General features: G+C 31.1%; 1 protein-coding gene and 1 long non-coding RNA gene across 3 annotated transcripts; one reads left to right on the forward strand and one right to left on the reverse strand.

Annotated features, from left to right (window-relative positions):
* Positions 1-8,626: 8,626 nt before the first annotated feature.
* LOC128034141 (uncharacterized) lies at positions 8,627-10,173 on the reverse strand. Of its 2 annotated transcripts, XR_008190249.1 has the most exons (4): positions 9,441-10,173; positions 9,211-9,325; positions 8,977-9,057; positions 8,627-8,882 (listed from the first exon to the last, which is right to left on the reverse strand). It is a non-coding gene; the product is annotated as an uncharacterized LOC128034141 (long non-coding RNA). The 2 variants fall into 2 exon arrangements; XR_008190248.1 differs by having other exon boundaries at positions 8,977-9,325.
* Positions 10,174-11,016: 843 nt separating this feature from the next.
* Positions 11,017-19,045, forward strand: LOC105776601 (protein ROOT HAIR DEFECTIVE 3 homolog 2). The gene is made up of 22 exons (XM_012599356.2): positions 11,017-11,510; positions 12,225-12,291; positions 12,433-12,535; positions 13,006-13,076; positions 13,837-13,900; positions 13,988-14,053; positions 14,171-14,218; positions 14,305-14,367; positions 14,472-14,528; positions 14,839-14,997; positions 15,080-15,148; positions 15,237-15,328; positions 15,636-15,714; positions 16,383-16,548; positions 16,703-16,827; positions 16,943-17,205; positions 17,290-17,386; positions 17,459-17,596; positions 17,680-17,784; positions 17,897-17,991; positions 18,197-18,293; positions 18,499-19,045. The coding sequence occupies exons 1-22, from the start codon at positions 11,357-11,359 to the stop codon at positions 18,790-18,792; spliced, it is 2,472 nt and encodes an 823-aa protein (XP_012454810.1). The 5' UTR covers positions 11,017-11,356; the 3' UTR covers positions 18,793-19,045.
* The last annotated feature ends 178 nt before the right edge of the window (positions 19,046-19,223 follow it).

Genomic DNA, 19,223 nt, shown 5'->3' on the forward strand with positions numbered 1-19,223 from the left:
ATATTTATATTATATAGTATATTTTATTAACTTTTTTAATCCTGTTCAGGATGATCTAGCAAGATTTTGGCTAAGCCACCAATGTTATCATCCTCACTCCTCTTTTCAACTACATCTATAGTTGTGAAAAATAAATAAAAAACATCTATAGTTGCTTCCTACTATAGAATAATAAAGAAAAAACACACTTTCACAACTGTATAACATTAACTTCCTTAATAAAGTAAAATTAACTCACTTTATGTTTTTTTTTTACAACCATTTGACTTTTTAAAGTAGTCAATTTAAAAAAAGTTTCTAATTTAATCAAATACTAAACAAATTTTATTATGCCAATAGCTTGCAATGCTAATTAATACTCATACTGGTAAGTAAGATCATTCAACATGATTTCTGACCTTAAGGGTGCGTTTGAATGGTGGTTAAGCATGATGCGTTTAGTTTATTCTTTGCTTCATGTTATAGTATTTAATTTTATCGTTATCGTTGTATTTACACTAACCGCGAATAAACGCATCATTTATTTAAACTCACCTTAAATCTTAATATCTGAAATATTTTAAAGTTGGGTTTTGTTTTGGTGTATGAAAAGATGATCGTATGTGGTTAGATTTTGCTTTAAATCTTTATACTTTTCATTCATTTAGAATTTAGTCTTTCATGTTTAGATTTTAAAATTTAAATTCAATTGTTAATGTAATTAAAAGTTTTCTCTTAAATTTATTGGTGTGACATTTTAAAATGTAAAAAAATGTTATAATAAACTGAAATTTAATAGAAAATTTTTAATGATGTTAACAATTGATCTTGCTTTTCTAAATCTATAAATTAAAAGACTAAATTATAAATATATGAAGAATACAAGTACTTAGCATAAATTTAATATAATTATGGAGGGTAAAGTTGAGGATAATTACAAAAAGGACCGAACTCAAGGAGTTGGTTTGGACATAATGGGAGGAAGAGGACAGCTTTGTCCTTTGGGGAGGAAAAACACAGATGTGAATTTCGTCTTTTGGGAAAGACATTTAAAGCCCTTCAGTGCCACGGCATCAACTTTTTTTTTTTTCCTTAGCTTTTATCTACCTGCCAACCAGGGACCAGGGTTAGGGTACCAAAAGTGGTTGCCAGTGGTCTCACATTGACTAGGGTTTTGACCATATAGACGACGAGCCCTGGCCCATAGGGTCTTCGAAGCCCCCTTGACTAGTCTCTTTCGTTCTAAGTTTTTGGACTCTAGCCTGTACTTTGATTTTTCATTTTAGCTGTAACAAATTTTTTTTCAACATTTATTTTTTATTTTTAATATGTTTCTCCAAGTATACATTTATATCAAGTACTTTTGTTAGTTTATTGTCAATATGAGTTCTTCATGGGTAAAACTATTGGAAAGTCCTTGTATTTAGGGACGGAATATATTTTGGTTTTTTTTACTAAAAGAATCTTTGTATATATTAAAACGTGTAAATTAGTCCGTTTGTTAAACTTTATCTGTTATTACTAATTTGATCTTTGATTTATAGTTAAAATATCATTTTAATATTTCTTATATTTTTTTAACACTAATTTAAAAAAAATCTTTAAAATAAATATAAAATTTTAAAATTTTACAAAAAAATTAAAATATTTTGATTTGTCGCGTTCCTCGACCGCCTGGATTATCCATCGTTATCGGCAAAGAAGAAAATCCCAAGATTGGAATTGATTCATCATCTGTTGCTGTGTTCCATTTCCATGATTTTGGACTTGATTTTAATTCTATTTCCAACAGCTCAACTGGGAAACCAGGGATTAACCATTGTAAAGAAACCAAAATCAAAGAGGGGTTTACAGTTTCATATGTTAAAACATTGGGGAAGTGGTGGCGAATTCCGTCGTGGGGTTATGTCTACCATCGTTGCAATTTGGGTGGACATTATATTCACCGTTGCCCTACTAATGCTGACCCTCAGTTTGACTATAAAGGGTTTCCAACTCAGATTTGAGTTTTAAAAGCTTTAAGATTTCGTATGCCTCGACTTCAACAACTTCAAGTAGCTGTAATTCCATGGGTGAAAATTGTTGTTTTGACGAGGTATTGTTTCGCTAGTTTCTGTGAAAAATGCATGAGAGATTGCATTGTTTCAATGGCTACCTCTGTTTGCCGAAGGCAAATAATGGGTGATGATCTTCTTCATAATATGACTCTCAGAGATACTATCAATCGAATTCTAAACAATCTGAGAAAGTTTGGAACTGAAGCTTCCGCCATGAAAAGGAAGCTCACGCTCTCAATGGATGAAGACGAGGAACAAAGGAAGCCCATAATTTTTAATAGTTTTAATATTTTTTAATAATTTATATTTATTTTAAAGTTTTTTTATTTTTTAGAATTAATGATAAAAGAAAAAAATTAAGAAATCAAAATGATATTTTAACTATATTTCAGCGAGCAAATTAATAATTAGCCATTTAAATTTACATTTTATGTCATCATTTAACGAATGGGTTAATTTGCATGTTTCAAATATATAAGGATTAATTTATCTATTTTCTTTATAGAATGGTCGAAATACAATCCACCCTTTAAATATAGAGGCTTCCTTGTACTTTTACATTCTCCATAAGATAAGTATATATTTATATATGTTTGTTTTATTATCACTGTTTTTCTTAATATATTATATTTAAATTCTACATGTGGTAAATACATATATATTTACAGTTTGAAAAATTAAGAACAATTAAAATTTACAACACTTTTAAAAATTTAGATACACATGAATTAACTAATTTTAATAAAATTAAATTACTTTTCATATTCATTTTACGATACATTAAAATACAAATACCTTTCCCGAATAGTTGTACATTCATTTTATACAATGCAACCATGCGGTAAGGAATGAAGCAAGAGACAAAACCATAAATAGTTTTTGAAGTATTTTTTTGTTATTATGTAATTAATAAGAATTATATTATTAAAGTGAATAATCACGTATTTTAAATATAAATCATAAAATAAAAATAAAGAAAGAAACCATTGTTTTTGGTTCGAAATTATTGTCCATGCATAGATCATGCAACACAAAAAATAATATGATGTAAATTATTAAAGTATGTTTAAATATATTATACTTGGTTATAATAAAAATAACATAAGAACAAATACATTGTGCATTTATAGATGACGCTAGGGGCGGATCTAGGAGAACTGACAGAGGTCTTGGTTCCTTTAAAAGGAAAATTTTAATAATTAAGCCTTTTATAATTTATAAAATTTTAAATTAGTAATGATAAAACTACATTTTAGCCTCCAAAAATGATAAAAATTTGATTTAATCATCTAAAAATTATAAATATATAAAATATTAAAATAACAGAATTATATTTTACTATCATAAAAATATATAATTTAATTTCAGCCTAAAAAAAAATTTGACTTCACTCTTATCCCTTAAGTCATATTTATATCCTCACTACATAACACAAATGCTTATAGTAAAATAGAAAAATAAATAAATTTATAGTAGGAAGAAAAGCAACCACGAGAGCAATATATGTTGAATAATAAGGAAGTTGGACTCAGAGTCGATTCTGGGGGTGGCTGCATGTCCCAGCCCCTAAAATGAAAAATTATCATTTAGGCTCTTTAAAATTTTTTTTAAATTTTAAATTAATAAAAATAAAATTTCATTTTAGCCCTATTTAAAATTATAAAAATTTGATTTAATATTTTAAGAATTATAACGATATAGACTATAAAAATTTAAAATTTCATTCGACTAACTATTGTTCACTTTGCCGCTGGTTGGGCATACGCCATCGAAGTTGTTGTGGGATTTGGGAAAAGTGATGAAAAATCATAATAATTAAGGAGATAATGAAATACTATCCGCAACAGTTCCATATCAACTAAAAAAAATCAATTATTACGTGTAAAATATAAGAATAGGGAGCCACGAATCCGGATAATGAATGGCATAATGGTTTTTTTGGTTTTTCAATTATTAAAATATTATTTTAGTTATTTATTTAATTTATTATTTTTTTAGTTATTGAATTTACAATAATGATTGTCAAGTGGATGATATGACAACATTTAATTAATTTTTTAAAATTTAAAAATATTTAAAAATATTTTTTTATACATTTACATAGGACTGAAATGAACCGAGTTTGAACGAACAACCTTTGTTCATGTTCATTTATTTACTTTTAAGTTTGTTCGTGTTCATTAAAAATTTCAATTTTTTGTTAATGTTCGTTTTAGTTAAAATTATGTGTGTTCATGTTTGTTGGTTTAATGTTCACGAACATATTCATTTAACTTAATCGAACATGTTCACAAACATTAAACGAATATATTTATGAACATGTTCATGAACATATATTACTCTTTATTTAAACTAGAAACAATTTAAAATAATAATATATTGCTTATTCATAAATTTAATAAAAGTATTATATAGGCTTATATATAATTTTCTTTTATAAAAACTCATATCTATATCTATACTACTATATATAAAAGGAAGGCTCTAAGAGTTTCCAGCTTCGACACGTGTCCTTGTTATTCTTTCTTTTCCTTTTTTTTTTACATTATTAGAAAAGCGGTTTAATTTCAATTATGGTACCTCTACTTTCTAATTATAAAAGGAAGGGCCTTCCCACATTGACACGCCATCGTTTTTCTCACATTATAAACAAAGTTAGTTAATTTTCAAATCTGGTCCCTCTATGTTTTAACTATATAAACATGGTCAAATTTTAATTTCAGTCCCCATGATGCTTTTGAGATTTGATCTTTATACTTTAATTTTTGACATAATTCATCCCCTCAACATCTATAACGTCATTAGTTAATCTAAATATTTTATTCTAATTAAACTACCAAGATAAATTTAATAAATTGTTAACATCATTGAATTTTTGTTAAATTCGAGTCCATTACAATGTCATTTTGTGACATGATTATCGAGTGAGTACATTTTTTATTTTTAGAATGTCACATCAACAAATTTAGCAGATGTATTTTAATAATGTTAATAGCTAGACCTGAATTTTTTAATTGAAAAATAGATGGACTAGATTTCAAATATACAAAAAGTAAAAACTTGATGCATATTGCAACATTTTAATTTTAACTATTTAACCCAAAAATAATTAACCCAACGTGTGCGAGTTAAAAACCATACTAGTATAATATTGAATGTATCACAGTAGAGGAAAAAGGGATGCTATGGTCTTCCCTTAGGTGGCATATGTCATTCCTTTGTTTTGGTTCTTATATTACGTTCAAAATTGAGATTTTTATAATATTATTAGTTAATTCAAATACTTTATTCTGATTAAAATATTTATGTAAGTTTTAAATATTGTTAATATAATTAAAATTTCCTGTTAAATCAAGTTTGTTATAATTTTTTTTGTTATATGGCTACACGTGAGTAATTTTTAAATTTTAAAATGTTACACTAGTCAAATCCAATAGAATAAATCTATGCTAACTAGATTTGAATTTTTAAAACCTAGAAAAATAAATAAGCTAAATTTCTAGAAATAAAAATATAAAATTTAAATTTCAAATATGAGAAAAGTTTAGGAACTTAAAGCATATGGATCGATAAAGATTTAAGAGTTAAAAAAAAAAAGAAAGAGAGTGAGATACATGGAACATTCAATTGAAATGGACACCTAGTCCGATCACACTTAATATAAAAATAAACATATATCAACTTTGGTTTAATATGTAATATTTGATAAAATAAATTATGATCTAGTACTTTAATTATTATATGAAACTTTGATTATGATTATCATGTATAAATCAATTATGGTTTTGATTCAATTGTACATCTTTAAAAATAAATATAATAATTTATTTTCATATTAGACTAAAATAATTGTTTGTGTATATAGTAAATAAACATAAGATGGCATTAGATTAGATCATATCACTATTAATTTGTGAAAATTGAATCAAAATAAAATTTATGTATAAAATTATACAAATTCAAAATTCATGCATAACATTTCATATAAAATTAAAGTTTAGGAGGACATGGGTTCGAGTGCGATGAAGCATGTTATCTTCCTATTTTAAGGGTGTTCAATCGGTTAACTGACTTGAATTATCATTAACCGAATTAACCGACCCTTTTAAACCCTAAACCGTTAATTGAACCGAAATTTTTTCAAAAAAATTTAACCGAACCGAACTTTTTCGGTTAATTCGGTCGGTTAACCGAATTAACCGAAATTTATATATATATTTGGTTAAAACAAGTATAGACATATAAAAAATTAACAAATCGATTAATTTATATTTCCAAAAAATTAACCGAATCGACCGAATACTTATATATTATAATATTATTTATTAAATTCGGTTAATTCGGTTAACCGACCGATTTCGAACCGAATTAACCGTTAACCGAACTTTCAAAAAATTATTAACCGACCCCTGACCGAATTAATTCGATTAACCGATGATTAACTGAATTCGGTCGGTTAACCGAATTAATTCGATTTAACCTGAAATTTACACACCCTTATTAGACATTATATAAAAAAGAATAGATATGATAAAAATCTATAACGAGATTAATATTTAACAAAAAAATTTTGGTAAATGAAGGAGGGCTTTTAAGGCCCTATCCACAAGGTTTTAAACATAAACATTTAAACACAAACATTCCTCCCATAAGTAATCTCCATACAATCACTTAAGATATTGTATTAATTTTAAATTTATCTATAAACTTTAAATATTATAAACAAATCCTTAAACTATAAAACTATCATAGAAGTTCCTGTATTTAGAGGTAGATTGTATTTCGGTCTCTTTCTTTGAAAAATAGGTAAATTAACTTTTATACATTTCAAACATGCATGCAAATTAGTCCATTCGTTAAAATTTTTTGTTAAATGATGATGTGAAACGTTAAATCCATATTGAAAATTATTTTTATGGGTAAACTATAAAATGATCACCCGACTATGCTATTCATTCTATTTTCTTCACCCAACTATTAATTTTTTCGATTTAGTCACTAAATTTTTAAAATTAAATATTTTAGTTACTCGAGCTTATGTTGGCTTTTTCATTGGTCTATTAACAAAATTAGCCTCTAATTTAATAAAAATAATAAAAATATTTTAAAAGGAACTGTTGCAAGTGATGTGAAAGAGAGTACTATTTTTCTTATTTTAATATCTCACATGGGTTAGTCGATGGGTTATAAAAGGCTAAAATAATTTTTAAAAATAAATTTTAATTTTTAGAGTTAGGACTAAATTGACGTAGATTTGCTTTTATTTTTCTTTTCATGCTCGAGTTTTCAAACCTATGGATTATATTCATGGATTCATTGGTGATTAGTGGGTGACTATTTACGCTATGGGTAAATTACATTTAAAGTCATTAAATTTCTAGTAAATTTATGTTTTGTTCACTTGATTTCAAAAAGTTATAAGTTGATCACTAAATTATTCAGAAATTTTTATTTAAATCACTAAGTTGTTAAAATTTTTATTGTATAACCTTCTCCATATGCACCACTTGCACAAATTGAAAGCTCTTCCCCCCTTCTCTTCTATAGCTTAATTTTTTTTTTATGAAATGGCTTTGAACATAACGGATATGTGCACCAAAATCCCAATAACTTTCTTCTTTGATCTCCGATATTGATTGTCAAATCAACTTGGATTTAAGGTAAGTTATTCTATTTGTCAATAGATACTGATCTGCTATACCGATTGTTGAATCGTTGTTTGGAGCTCGCTAGCTAGACTTAAAAAAAAAAAAACAACCTAATGACTGAAATAAAAACTTTCAAATAGTTCAATAACCTGAATGAGAACTTTCGAATGGTTGATATACTATCCCAAACTCATACCAATCCAAGGTTGCATTAACATTAATGTTGTTCTGCAACAAACATTTTACAAACATATGGGATTAGCTTTGGCGATAAATTAATCCCTGTAACTATTTAGTAATAAATTTGGTGTCTGCAGGAAAGATTTATTTGTTGTTTCCCTGTAATGTTATGGCTTGGATTTGGATGGTGATTTTTTTTTCATCGTTATTCTCTACTTTTATTAATAATAATATTATTATTATTTTGTTGAGAAAAAATTGTGTTTGTGTCAGTAATCAAGTCATCATATTTTTTAAAATTATTTAATTAAAAAAGACTTTGCACCTTTTTAATATAAATTCATATAAAAGTTTTACACATTAATAATCTATTTTATACAAATTTTATCACATTTGTGTATTCATATACTCATACTCATGTTGTTTCATGGTTTAATTATTTTTCAATATTTATATTGTATCTTAGTTCATCTTATATTGTGTATACTTTATTAAAATAGTTTAATTTTAATTTTATTATAATAAATCAATTAATTTATCCAAATTTTCAATTAAGAATTATTTTATGAAATAATTTTATTAATAATGATTTCGCATGCGCATTATGCCAAAATAATACTCAGGTTCTAAATGTTTGGTTTAATTTCAAAAGTTTTATATACGTTAAATTCACCAAAAGAAACATAGCATATCCATAATTTTTAATTACTAAAGCCCTTTTCTATTGAAATTAGAAGTCAAACAAAGGCGGTAAATAAAGAATTACTTCAAATTTATTTCGAGATCTTTATATAAACTCAGATATATTTTCAAGAAAGTTAGAGTTGAGATTCACCTGCAAGAAATAACCTTTTGCTGTTTTCTTTTTTATAAATTTCCATTCAACAAGGCTTTTAGCGGTAACCGGAACCAAAAACAAACGAAGATGACAAGCCTGGTATTCTTTTGAATTACATGGATGTCCCCGATTGTAAAGAGAGCAATGTTTCATTGGAGTTGTCTCTTTCGTCGTGGTCGTCTGTAACATTGGGAAAACAAGAAATTCATTACGATAAATTACAAAGTAGGATAGGGAAGAGCAGTGGAGTTTTTCTGTCGGAACCGAGCTATACCACTTCCAAAATTTCGTTAGAGCTGTCTATTTCCGTTGATAATATGTCCACTAAAACTGATGAGAGAAAACAAGCGATTTGCTACAAAGAAAGCAATGATCAATATACAAGAAAATTAGACGCTACCGATGCTGATATCTCGTTAGAATTGTCTCTTTCAATGAACAAACCCCAAAGGGTTGAAGTCGGTGAACGTAACAATCATTATAAACTGAATATCAATGAAGCCCTTACTTTGGCAACTACGAGTGATAATTTTACATCCAATGCCGATAGCTCGTTAGAATGGTCTCTTTCAATGAATAAACCCCCAGGGTTTGAAGTTGGTGAACGTAACAATCATCATAAACTGAAGATCAATGAAGCCATTACTTTAGCAACTACGAGTGATAAGTTTACATCGAAGAAAAGACGAACAATGGGGAAACTGACGAATAGAAATAAAAGAAATGAAGTTGAAATACCGACTCAAGTGAGGCATCATGATGATCCATGGTGCATCAAAAAGAAGCTTTACACAAGTGATCTCGGAAACATGTCAAGGCTGATATTACCATCGGAGTTGGTGGAGTCTCATATTTTATCGCATTGGAACGCCGATCAGCTAGCCCAAATTGAAGAAGGTTTACCCGTATTAATTTGGGATTGCGATACCCGCACCGAACATGAGATGAAGTTCAAAAGATGGAAAAATGGGGCAAACGTGCTTATCAAGAATTGGATAACACAGTTTGTGAAGAGGAGAGAACTAAAACAAGGGGATGAAATTGGTATTTTCTGGGACACCACTAACTCAAGGTTCAAATTTTCCGTTCTTAACCGAGCTCCAATGCTTTACCAGTAATTTTTACTTTTTTCTGTTTAGAAGAGAAGTACGATAGATTTGCGTTTCCAATACTGGAATAAGAGGCAAAGAGAACAGTGGAAGAGGAAGTCGAGAGGGACCGATTGCGTAACTTGCCTGTCTGATGGGCGAGTATTCTGTCATGCAAATCGGAGAGATGAGGGATCTGGAGCGAAGGAGGAAGCAGATGAACAGTTTTGGAGCTTTGGAAAGAGAAGCAATTAAAGTTGGAAGCTGTTTCTGTTTTGTTCTTTTCAGGAGCATCTCCTGTCTTTTTGCTGGGTTGGGTCATATATTTGGGCCTATTTCTTTGTCTTTGTTGGGCTGTTTTGCGACTTGGTTTTTTAATAATAATACGCAGCTGATTATTCTTAAAAAAAAAAAAACTGGAACAAGAGGCTAAGGGGCTACGGGCTAAATTTGATGGATATAATACCCAGCTGTTACTAAGTTTTTCTATTTTTAATTAATAAATATATTAATTTTAATTTTTTATTTTAAATCATCTTTTACTTAATAAATCTTTTATTCCTATAAGAACTAAAGTTGGCATGTGTATTAACCTCTCTCTTTTTTAAGTCAAATTTCAATTTTAGTTGTTATGTTACAATCAAATTTAAGAATATTTAATAATGATCAAATTTCAATTTTGATCCTTATTCTACACTTGAATATAAGATTCAATTTTTATATTTTTAGTTTTTTGACATAATTTAGTACCTCAATCTTTTACAATGTTATTGATTAACCTAAATACTTTATTTTGATAAAAATTAATGTAATTTTTAGAGTTGTTAACACTATTAAAATTATTTATTAAATTTAAGTCAACTGTAATGCTATTCTTTTGTTACATGACTAGTAAATGAGTATTTTTTAATTTTAAAATGTTAACAAGATTTAAAATGTTAAAATTAGACTAAATAGAGGACTAAATATTTAAAGTTAAAAGTAAAAAGTAGAAAAAATTTGGAAGTATATTTTAATATTCACGTAATTACTCTATAATTTATTTAAAAATAATTAATAATTAACCTAAGTAAAACGTGATAGGATAAAAAAGAACAGTTATGGTTTTAAAAGATGAGAGTTAAAATATTCATTGACAAATACATGTGCCAAGTAAATTTCATCATTACCATTATCATTTACCACGTCAATTTGATTTTCATCATTGCCAAAAAAGAATTAAAGAAAAAAGAAGAAGAAAATTCTGGCAACCCCGAGGGACAAGCTATCCCGAAACTCTGGTCGTAAGCCAAAAGACTGCTTCTTTCTAATTGGATCCTTCTTCTCTACTCTTCGCATTTTCTCTCGCTTTCCTTCTTATACCTCAACCCAAAATCCAAACAAGCCTTAACCATCAAGAGTAGAATAAAGTTTTAAAATAAAGTATCTGTCTGCAGTACCTGATTCTTCACCAGAACCAAGAACAACCAAAACCTAATTCCATACTGCTTATTCGGTGTTTACAGATCCACCTTTGATTCCTCAGATATATATATATTTTTCAATCCTTGATCCGGTTTTGTGGAGATGGCGGACACAGACCATCGTTGCTCGACACAATTGATCGATGGAGATGGAGAGTTCAATGTGGTTGGACTTGACAACTTCATGCGGACTACTAAATTCTCTCACTGTGGCCTCTCTTATGCTGTCGTCGCCATCATGGGCCCTCAAAGTAGCGGTGCGTTGCGTTTTGATTCGTTTCGAGCTTTGCTTCCTTTTTCTATCACTTCGTTTTTTGTTTGTTTGTCGTCTGCATGTTTACTTTTAGCTCCTTGAAGTTTCTTGGATTAGATATTGTTGGATTTTTGTAAAAATCGGATTTTTTTTGTTTCAAAACTTACTTCAATTTTGATCGACTCTATTACTTTATTTCTTCGAGCAAATCTAGTTTCTTTAATGTATTGCTTTTGTTAATACTAAAATGAGATTGAATCTCGAGTGAAGTTGATTGATTGTGTTTAGTTAAATTTGGCTTTTGTGGATAATTGTCTCTGTAAGTGAATATTTGCATTCGAAATTCTTTTTTCTCTAATTGTCTAATGTAAATACTGAACTTGTCTGTAACATTTAGTGGATTTTGGAAGAGAATTTATGTCCTATTGTTTTTATCAGAAAATTTGTTTTGAAAGTTGATGCTTGCATGCTAATACAATAATTACCATTTTTCTTTCTATTATACTTTTTTTTTACACATAACTATTGGATCATTTAAATTTTTTCTCCGAATTTAGTTCGTTGGTAAATCTCGTTAGGTTGATTACGACTGTTGTAATATTTTCTGTGGCAACCTGATGGTTTATAGGGATGGCTGCTCTTATCTTTAGCTTTTATAATGTATTGCTTGTAATGGTGTTTGCCTTGTGGACTAAAAGGTTTCCTATTTTGTTGATAGGGAAGAGCACCCTGTTAAATCATCTTTTCCAAACAAATTTCAGGGAGATGGATGCATATAGAGGAAGGTTAGTTCTTGCAATTCTCAGATTCTATTGTTTCAGAAGGAATAAATATTTGCCCTTATCTTATTACTGTGTAGTATACTCTTTCTGCTTTTATTTCTCTATTATATGATAGATTTCTAAACTAATCTAATTTCATTGCAGGAGTCAAACTACCAAGGGTATTTGGATTGCACATTGTGTTGGTATAGAGCCTTTCACAATTGCTATGGATTTGGAAGGTACCGATGGAAGAGAAAGGGGCGAGGTAACTAGCTTTTTATAAAAGTATTTGATGTTAAAGATAAAAGCATTTGCATTGACAAAGCAAGTTATAAGTTGGTTCATTTGGAGAGGAAGGGCTTTTATTCAGTGAGAGGCTTTTCAGATTAAATGGATGGGGTGGAATACTACAATTTCCTCGATTTTGTTTTATTTTGGCAAGATATGATCGTAGAAATATTTACTCGGTTGGGACATTAACAGGATGCATATATATATCACATCCTATTTACTGGGCTTCCTTTTGGTGTCCACTGTCCATCCTCACCAACAAACACAAAGAGACCAACATGGAGGCATATAAGGCTTCTGATTTTGTAGTGGGCATCTCAATGTTTATATTGCTAGATATAAAATGTGTATTGATTGATTATTCCAGTCATTTTCATTTGTTTGGTTAGTTGCATTTCTTTGTTGCTACATTACATTGGCTTTTTCTTATTTTCTTATTTTCAGGATGACACTACATTTGAGAAACAAAGTGCCCTCTTTGCTCTGGCAATTGCTGATATTGTGCTCATAAACATGTACGTATCTAAATACATGCTTTTGATGTATAGATTTGATGGTTATTGCAGTAGGTTGGAGCTTACAGGGCTCATGCCATATGATCTGTAGAAAATTTGGCAAATAACAGGCGCTGGACTTTTAGAGAGTGACAGGGTAAAAATATTAAAGGTTTCTTTTCTTGAAAGCAACATTGTCAGCATTACTGCTAGGATCTCTTAAATCACTATAAATCTCTATCATTATATCATTGCTTTGCATTTAAATTTGGATATATGGACATTTAGATGGCCCATACCAGATGACCAACATGATCACATTTACAAAAATTTCAACCTCCCAACCTTACATGTATTCGAACTTCAATTGATAGACTCACCGCCTTTTCCAAAGGCTAGCAGTGGATGAAGGCCTGTCTGTGTTGAACCTCCTTTGCTTACTAATGGCTCTTGTGCTGCCGTTCTTTCTCCTTGTTCACTGAAATATCCTGAATTAGAAATGAGTAATGTTATAATATGTTATGCAGCTTTAGGACAATCTTGAATATAACTATAAATCTTAATTTTGATCCGTCGAAATAAATCATTGTGCCATTTCTCATCATTGTTTTTTTAGTTATCTTTTATCGGTTTCTTGTTTATATTGTCATGGTGCTTTATTGGTGATGCGTGTGTTTGGCTTTTATGGAGTTTGATTTTGTTCTTATATTTCAGCCTATAATTTCAAATAAGATGCTAGAAATAAATTTAGGTGTTAATCAGACAGTTGATATTGATATAGGTGGTGTCATGATATTGGTCGGGAGCAGGCTGCCAACAAACCGCTTCTGAAAACAGTTTTTCAGGTACTCCGTGTGTACCTAATCCTTTTCTCCTTTGTTTATCTGCTTTATTTATTGTGTTTAAGAGTCTTGTTTCTAATTTTAATCAAGGTTATGATGCGATTATTCAGCCCCCGGAAAACAACACTTCTATTTGTTATACGTGATAAAACAAAGGTCTGGATTAATTCTTTTCATTTTCTTCTGAACTTATTTTGACATTTTCTGGCTTTGAGCTGAAACCTTTAAATATACACCTTTTTTCCTTCTCTTTTTTGTGATTGGTTTTTGTAGACCCCCCTTGAATATTTGGAGCCTATACTAAGGGAAGATATTCAAAAGGTAATGTTGCGAATTCTGTATTTCTACTCTCCCTCTCTCTCTCTATTTTTTTTCCCTATCATTTTAATTGGTTGAGTTCACTGCAGATATGGAATGTAGTTAGTAAACCTGCGGCCCATAAAGATACACCCCTCAGTGAATTCTTTAATGTAAGAAGATTAAGAATGTTATTTTTGCTGATCACTTGTGTGCATTTACTACATATTACTGCATGGTTATTAGCATTGCTTCACCGTTCAACTTTGGCATGAAGGTGGAGGTCACTGCTTTATCAAGCTATGAAGAAAAAGAGGAGTTATTCAAAGAGCAGGTAGCCTCTCCCTCTCTAGTTGTCAAGTTTCATCATATTTTAAAAGTACTTGCTATAACTAACTTTTAGTGACTGTTGTTAAGCCTTTCCATGTTATTTGTTTAACCTAATAATTGTACTTTGGTTATAATTATCCTTTGTTTTTTTTGATACATGAGAGAAGGCTTGAAGCGTATGGATTTTTTTTTTTGTTGGGGGGAGGAATGAGTATAATCCTGAAGCTTGAAGCTAAACTAACCATTTTAATTTATGTTAAGAAAAAAAGAGCACGGCTTCAGAGCCTTACTTCCTTATCTGATATCTTATGCAGGTTGCTCAACTAAGGCAGCGTTTTTTCAATTCTATTTCTCCAGGAGGACTTGCTGGTGACAGACGGGGTGTTGTCCCTGCCTCTGGATTTTCTTTTAGCGCACAACAGATATGGAGAGTTATAAAAGAGAACAAGGATCTGGATCTTCCTGCTCACAAGGTTCCTCTTCATCCAATGTTCCTATCCAAATGGCGTTTCTTTGTTTCCCATTTAAGCAAATGATTTATCATCATGTTCATAGGTAATGGTTGCCACAGTTCGTTGTGAAGAGATTGCAAATGAGAAGTTCTGTCGCTTATCATCTGATGAGGTACTTTTTGCAGTTATCTTCCACTTAGTTGTTACTTTGACTAATCGAATACTTTGTTTTAGTAACAGAAATAGTAAATGTCATGTAGGATTGGTTAGCATTGGAAGAAGCTGTTCAATTTGGGTCAGTATCTGGTTTTGGGAGAAGGCTGAGCTCTATCCTAGAAACCTACTTTTCAGAGTAAGTTTATCTCTATGGTTAGCATGTTAAGTAACGTATAATTGTTTGATGCACTATTTCAATTTTAGATTTATGTAGAAGAATGGTCTGCTAATTTAAAAAAAAATATCTGTAGTGAAGACTCTAAGCTATGCATTATGTTACCTGCCTTTGTGAGTTAAAAGTTTTCTTCACTCAACTTTCGTGGGTTGTTCCGAATTGTTTATTGTTTAAATGATTCGATAAATTTATTATTCATGTTGAACCACTGTTCTTTTCCCTGCACACCATAATCCTGTTTGTACATTTCAAATTTCTTTTGCTATAGATATGACTCGGAGGCAACCTACTTCGATGAAGATGTAAGAAATGCAAAAAGGAAACATCTTGAGTCAAAAGCTTTGGATGTAAGTTCCATTTGCCTCTTACCACTATGTTACTTATTTTATTTCAAAAGGTAGATTGTTTGTCTAGTTAACATTCAAGCTTTCTGTGTTTAATTCTAAGAGGTTTGTAGCATTTACCAAGGATTTTTTTATCGTCTGCTTGAAATTATCTTCATACATGCAACTGCAGCTAGATTTCCTAATATCTTTTGTCATGTCATGAATGATGAAGTGACAATATTTGGTGGTGGTGTAATAATCTCCATCTTCTGTAACCAGTGAACCATGGTGGTGTGATTTGATTAATATCTATCAATTTTATTTGTCCCTTCTCTTTGGTTCTATTAATTCTGCTTGTGGCTTCGTTTAGAGCTTTCTATGATATTTTTTTGTTGTAGAGAGAATTCCCGACTCCCTTGATGGTAAATTAAATAACCTGGCAGCTACACAACTGATGTATTCAACTATTACACTTAATATGTAATCTGTTAAAAGCCATGTGAGTGGATTTTCAGATTGTTCTTAATTAGCTCTAGTATTGTTTGCATGTGCGTACCGTTCAAGAGTCACTGAGGCTGGTATGGTTTTCAAATGGTTCACAGTATGTGTCGTAATGAGTAAGCTTGTTGAAAATTTTGATATTGCGCAAAAAACTTCCTCTGATTGAGGTATTCTCTTGAATTGAGCAGCTTGTGCATCCTGCTTATCTCAACCTGTTGGGACATTTACGTTTCAAAGCACTTGAAAATTTTAAGTCTAGACTAGAACGGATGCTGAAGGAAGCAGAAGGATTTGCAGCTTCTGCTCGTGCATGTACTGAGTCTTGTATGCATGAGTTTGACCAAGGATGTGCAGGTAATGTAATAACTTCTCATCTTGTGCTTGTGCTGTAATGACCTATGCCAAGTAATCCTAAATTATCATAATAATAATATGATCTTAGAAGTACTGAGTTTAGCATGTTCAACTTGTTACATCTGCTTCATTGGTCTATTTTCTTCTCTTCCAGATGCTGCTATCAAACAGGCTAATTGGGATGCTTCTAAAGTTAGGGAAAAACTGCGACGCGATATTGATGCTCACAAATTATCTGTTCGTGATGCGAAATTGTCAGAATTGGTTGCTAGATATGAGGTAATTTTATTTATTAAATCAACATTGTAGGACTGTTATATCTATAGATATTTATTAAAACATTTCACCATTGTTTTATCAATCGGCCAAGTGTTGACATTTTAGTTTTACTCAGGAAAAGCTTAGACAATTGTTATGTGAACCAGTGGAGTCTCTATTTGATGCTGCTGGAAGAGACACCTGGGCTTCAATAAGACAACTTCTTAGACGTGAGACTGAGACTGCTGTGTTAGAGTTTTCAACTGCCATTTCTAGTTTTGAGTTAGACCAACCTACAATTGAGAGCATGCTGCAAGGTTTGAGGGATTATGCAAGAAATTTGGTGGTGAAGAAAGCAAGAGAGGAAGCCGGAAAAGTTCTGATCCTCATGAAGGATAGGTAGAGAACCTTAATTTTTAAGTATTATTTTTGCTGTTTGATTAGAATAGTCTGTTGTCTTTAATGCTTGATTTACTGTATCAGGTTCTCAACTGTCTTCAGTCATGACAACGAATTAATGCCAAGAGTTTGGACTGGAAAAGAAGACATTAAGACAATTACTAAGGATGCTCGTGCTGCGGTAATCTTTTTGGATATTTCAAGTGTGTGCTTCAGCAATCTGCAAAACTTCTAACTATTGTTCTGGTTGCAGTCTCTGAGGCTGTTAGCTGTTATGGCTGCCATCCGGTTGGACGAGAAACCAGATAAAATCGAAAACATACTACTTTCTTCCCTAATGGAAGGAACCGTGACTTCTCCAGACCCTCTTGCCTCTAGCACATGGGAGGAGGTAATATGGGTTGGTTAGTTTTGAAATGTACATCGTACTTTTTCAAACTAAAGTTTCTTATCTAAAAGTCACACATGTATTAGGTTCCTCCTGAGAATACCCTGATTACACCAGTACAATGTAAGTCACTATGGAGACAGTTCAAATCAGAGACTGAATATACAGTTACTCAAGCTATTTCAGCACAGGTGTGTCATCTAATGCTCCAGTTGGTTGCTACTCTTGCTACTTGTGGGGGATGGCATATCAATGAGGAAATAGTTTAGGCTATCTTTCTAATGATTTCATTTCTTATTTTAGGAGGCATACAAGCGAAGTAACAACTGGTTACCTCCTCCATGGGCAATTGTGGCAATGGTTGTCCTTGGATTTAATGAATTTATGCTTCTTCTAAGGTAAATTTCATCTAATCTAACTTGTATTGTGCAGTTATTCATCTCTTCTTCTTATTTGTTTTGTTCCTGTGCAATGCTCTTTAGCATGAATATTGACATAAAGACTGATTCTTATCTCAGTTCATAATACTAGTATGGATCTTCCTTGTTTACATTCTACCTTGATAGCTATTGTGCTCATAATAATTCTTTGCTGATGTAACAGGAATCCTCTCTATCTCATGTTTCTATTTGTTGCTTTTTTACTCTCAAAAGCCATGTGGGTACAGATGGATGTCCCAGGGCAGTTTCAACATGGCACTGTGAGTATGAAAGACAATGCACTCTATTTTTGTTAATTCTTCCTGGTAGTTGTGGCCAGTGATTTACTGTTTCACGTGAAGTTGCCCATAGCATATGTTCCTTCAAATTTCTGCTTTTGGTGCTGAAACGTTTTACTGTGGATTTATGTCCTTATGTTTTCTTTTGTTCTTTGAAATGTTACCAACTGATTCAATTTCTTTCCAGCTGGCTGGGCTAATCTCTATTTCATCAAGGTTTCTTCCTACTGTCATGAATCTTCTAAAGCGACTTGCTGAAGAGGCCCAAGGCCATCGAACCCCAGAGTCCCCCACGCAACAGCAATCATCAGTAGCTTTTCAGAGCTTCAGGAATCAAAGTCAGCTAAATCCATCAAGCTCAATTGCACAGTCATCTGTATCATCCAACGTTTCTGTGTCTGATAGTAGTGTCGAGTACTCGAGCCCTAACTTAATGCAGAGAAGAAGTACAAAAGTTCAAGAAGCAGAGCTTTCTCAATAAAAGCTAGTCTTCCGGTGTAGAATGTATACCAAGTTAGTTCAAGTACTACCTCATGCAACTTAAAATCTTCTTTGGGATGAAAAATGGGGATATATAATATATGGAGAGAGAGTCTTTTACATAAGTAACGAAGGATGCAGGATTTGGATGTGCTCTATATGTTAAATGAGTTTGCCAAAGTTACCAGGGAGATTTGTTTTGTACGCACTTTTGAATAAATTTAATTAATGACATCTTCCTTTTTATCCTCTAAGTGACACTCGGGTATTCTAGCCCAAAACATCATTTGATGCTACAAGTTGGTTTAATTTTGCTGTACTTGCCTTTGCTTCTTCCATTCCCGTGTTCCTCTCCTTGGAGCTAAAGGATAATATCGATTTCTCCGCCTGTGCATTGTACGGTTAACATTAAGTTCAGTCCTCGGTGCTTTC

The sequence above is a fragment of the Gossypium raimondii genome, chromosome 10 (genome assembly GCF_025698545.1).
Source record: "Gossypium raimondii isolate GPD5lz chromosome 10, ASM2569854v1, whole genome shotgun sequence".
Lineage (NCBI taxonomy): Eukaryota > Viridiplantae > Streptophyta > Magnoliopsida > Malvales > Malvaceae > Gossypium > Gossypium raimondii.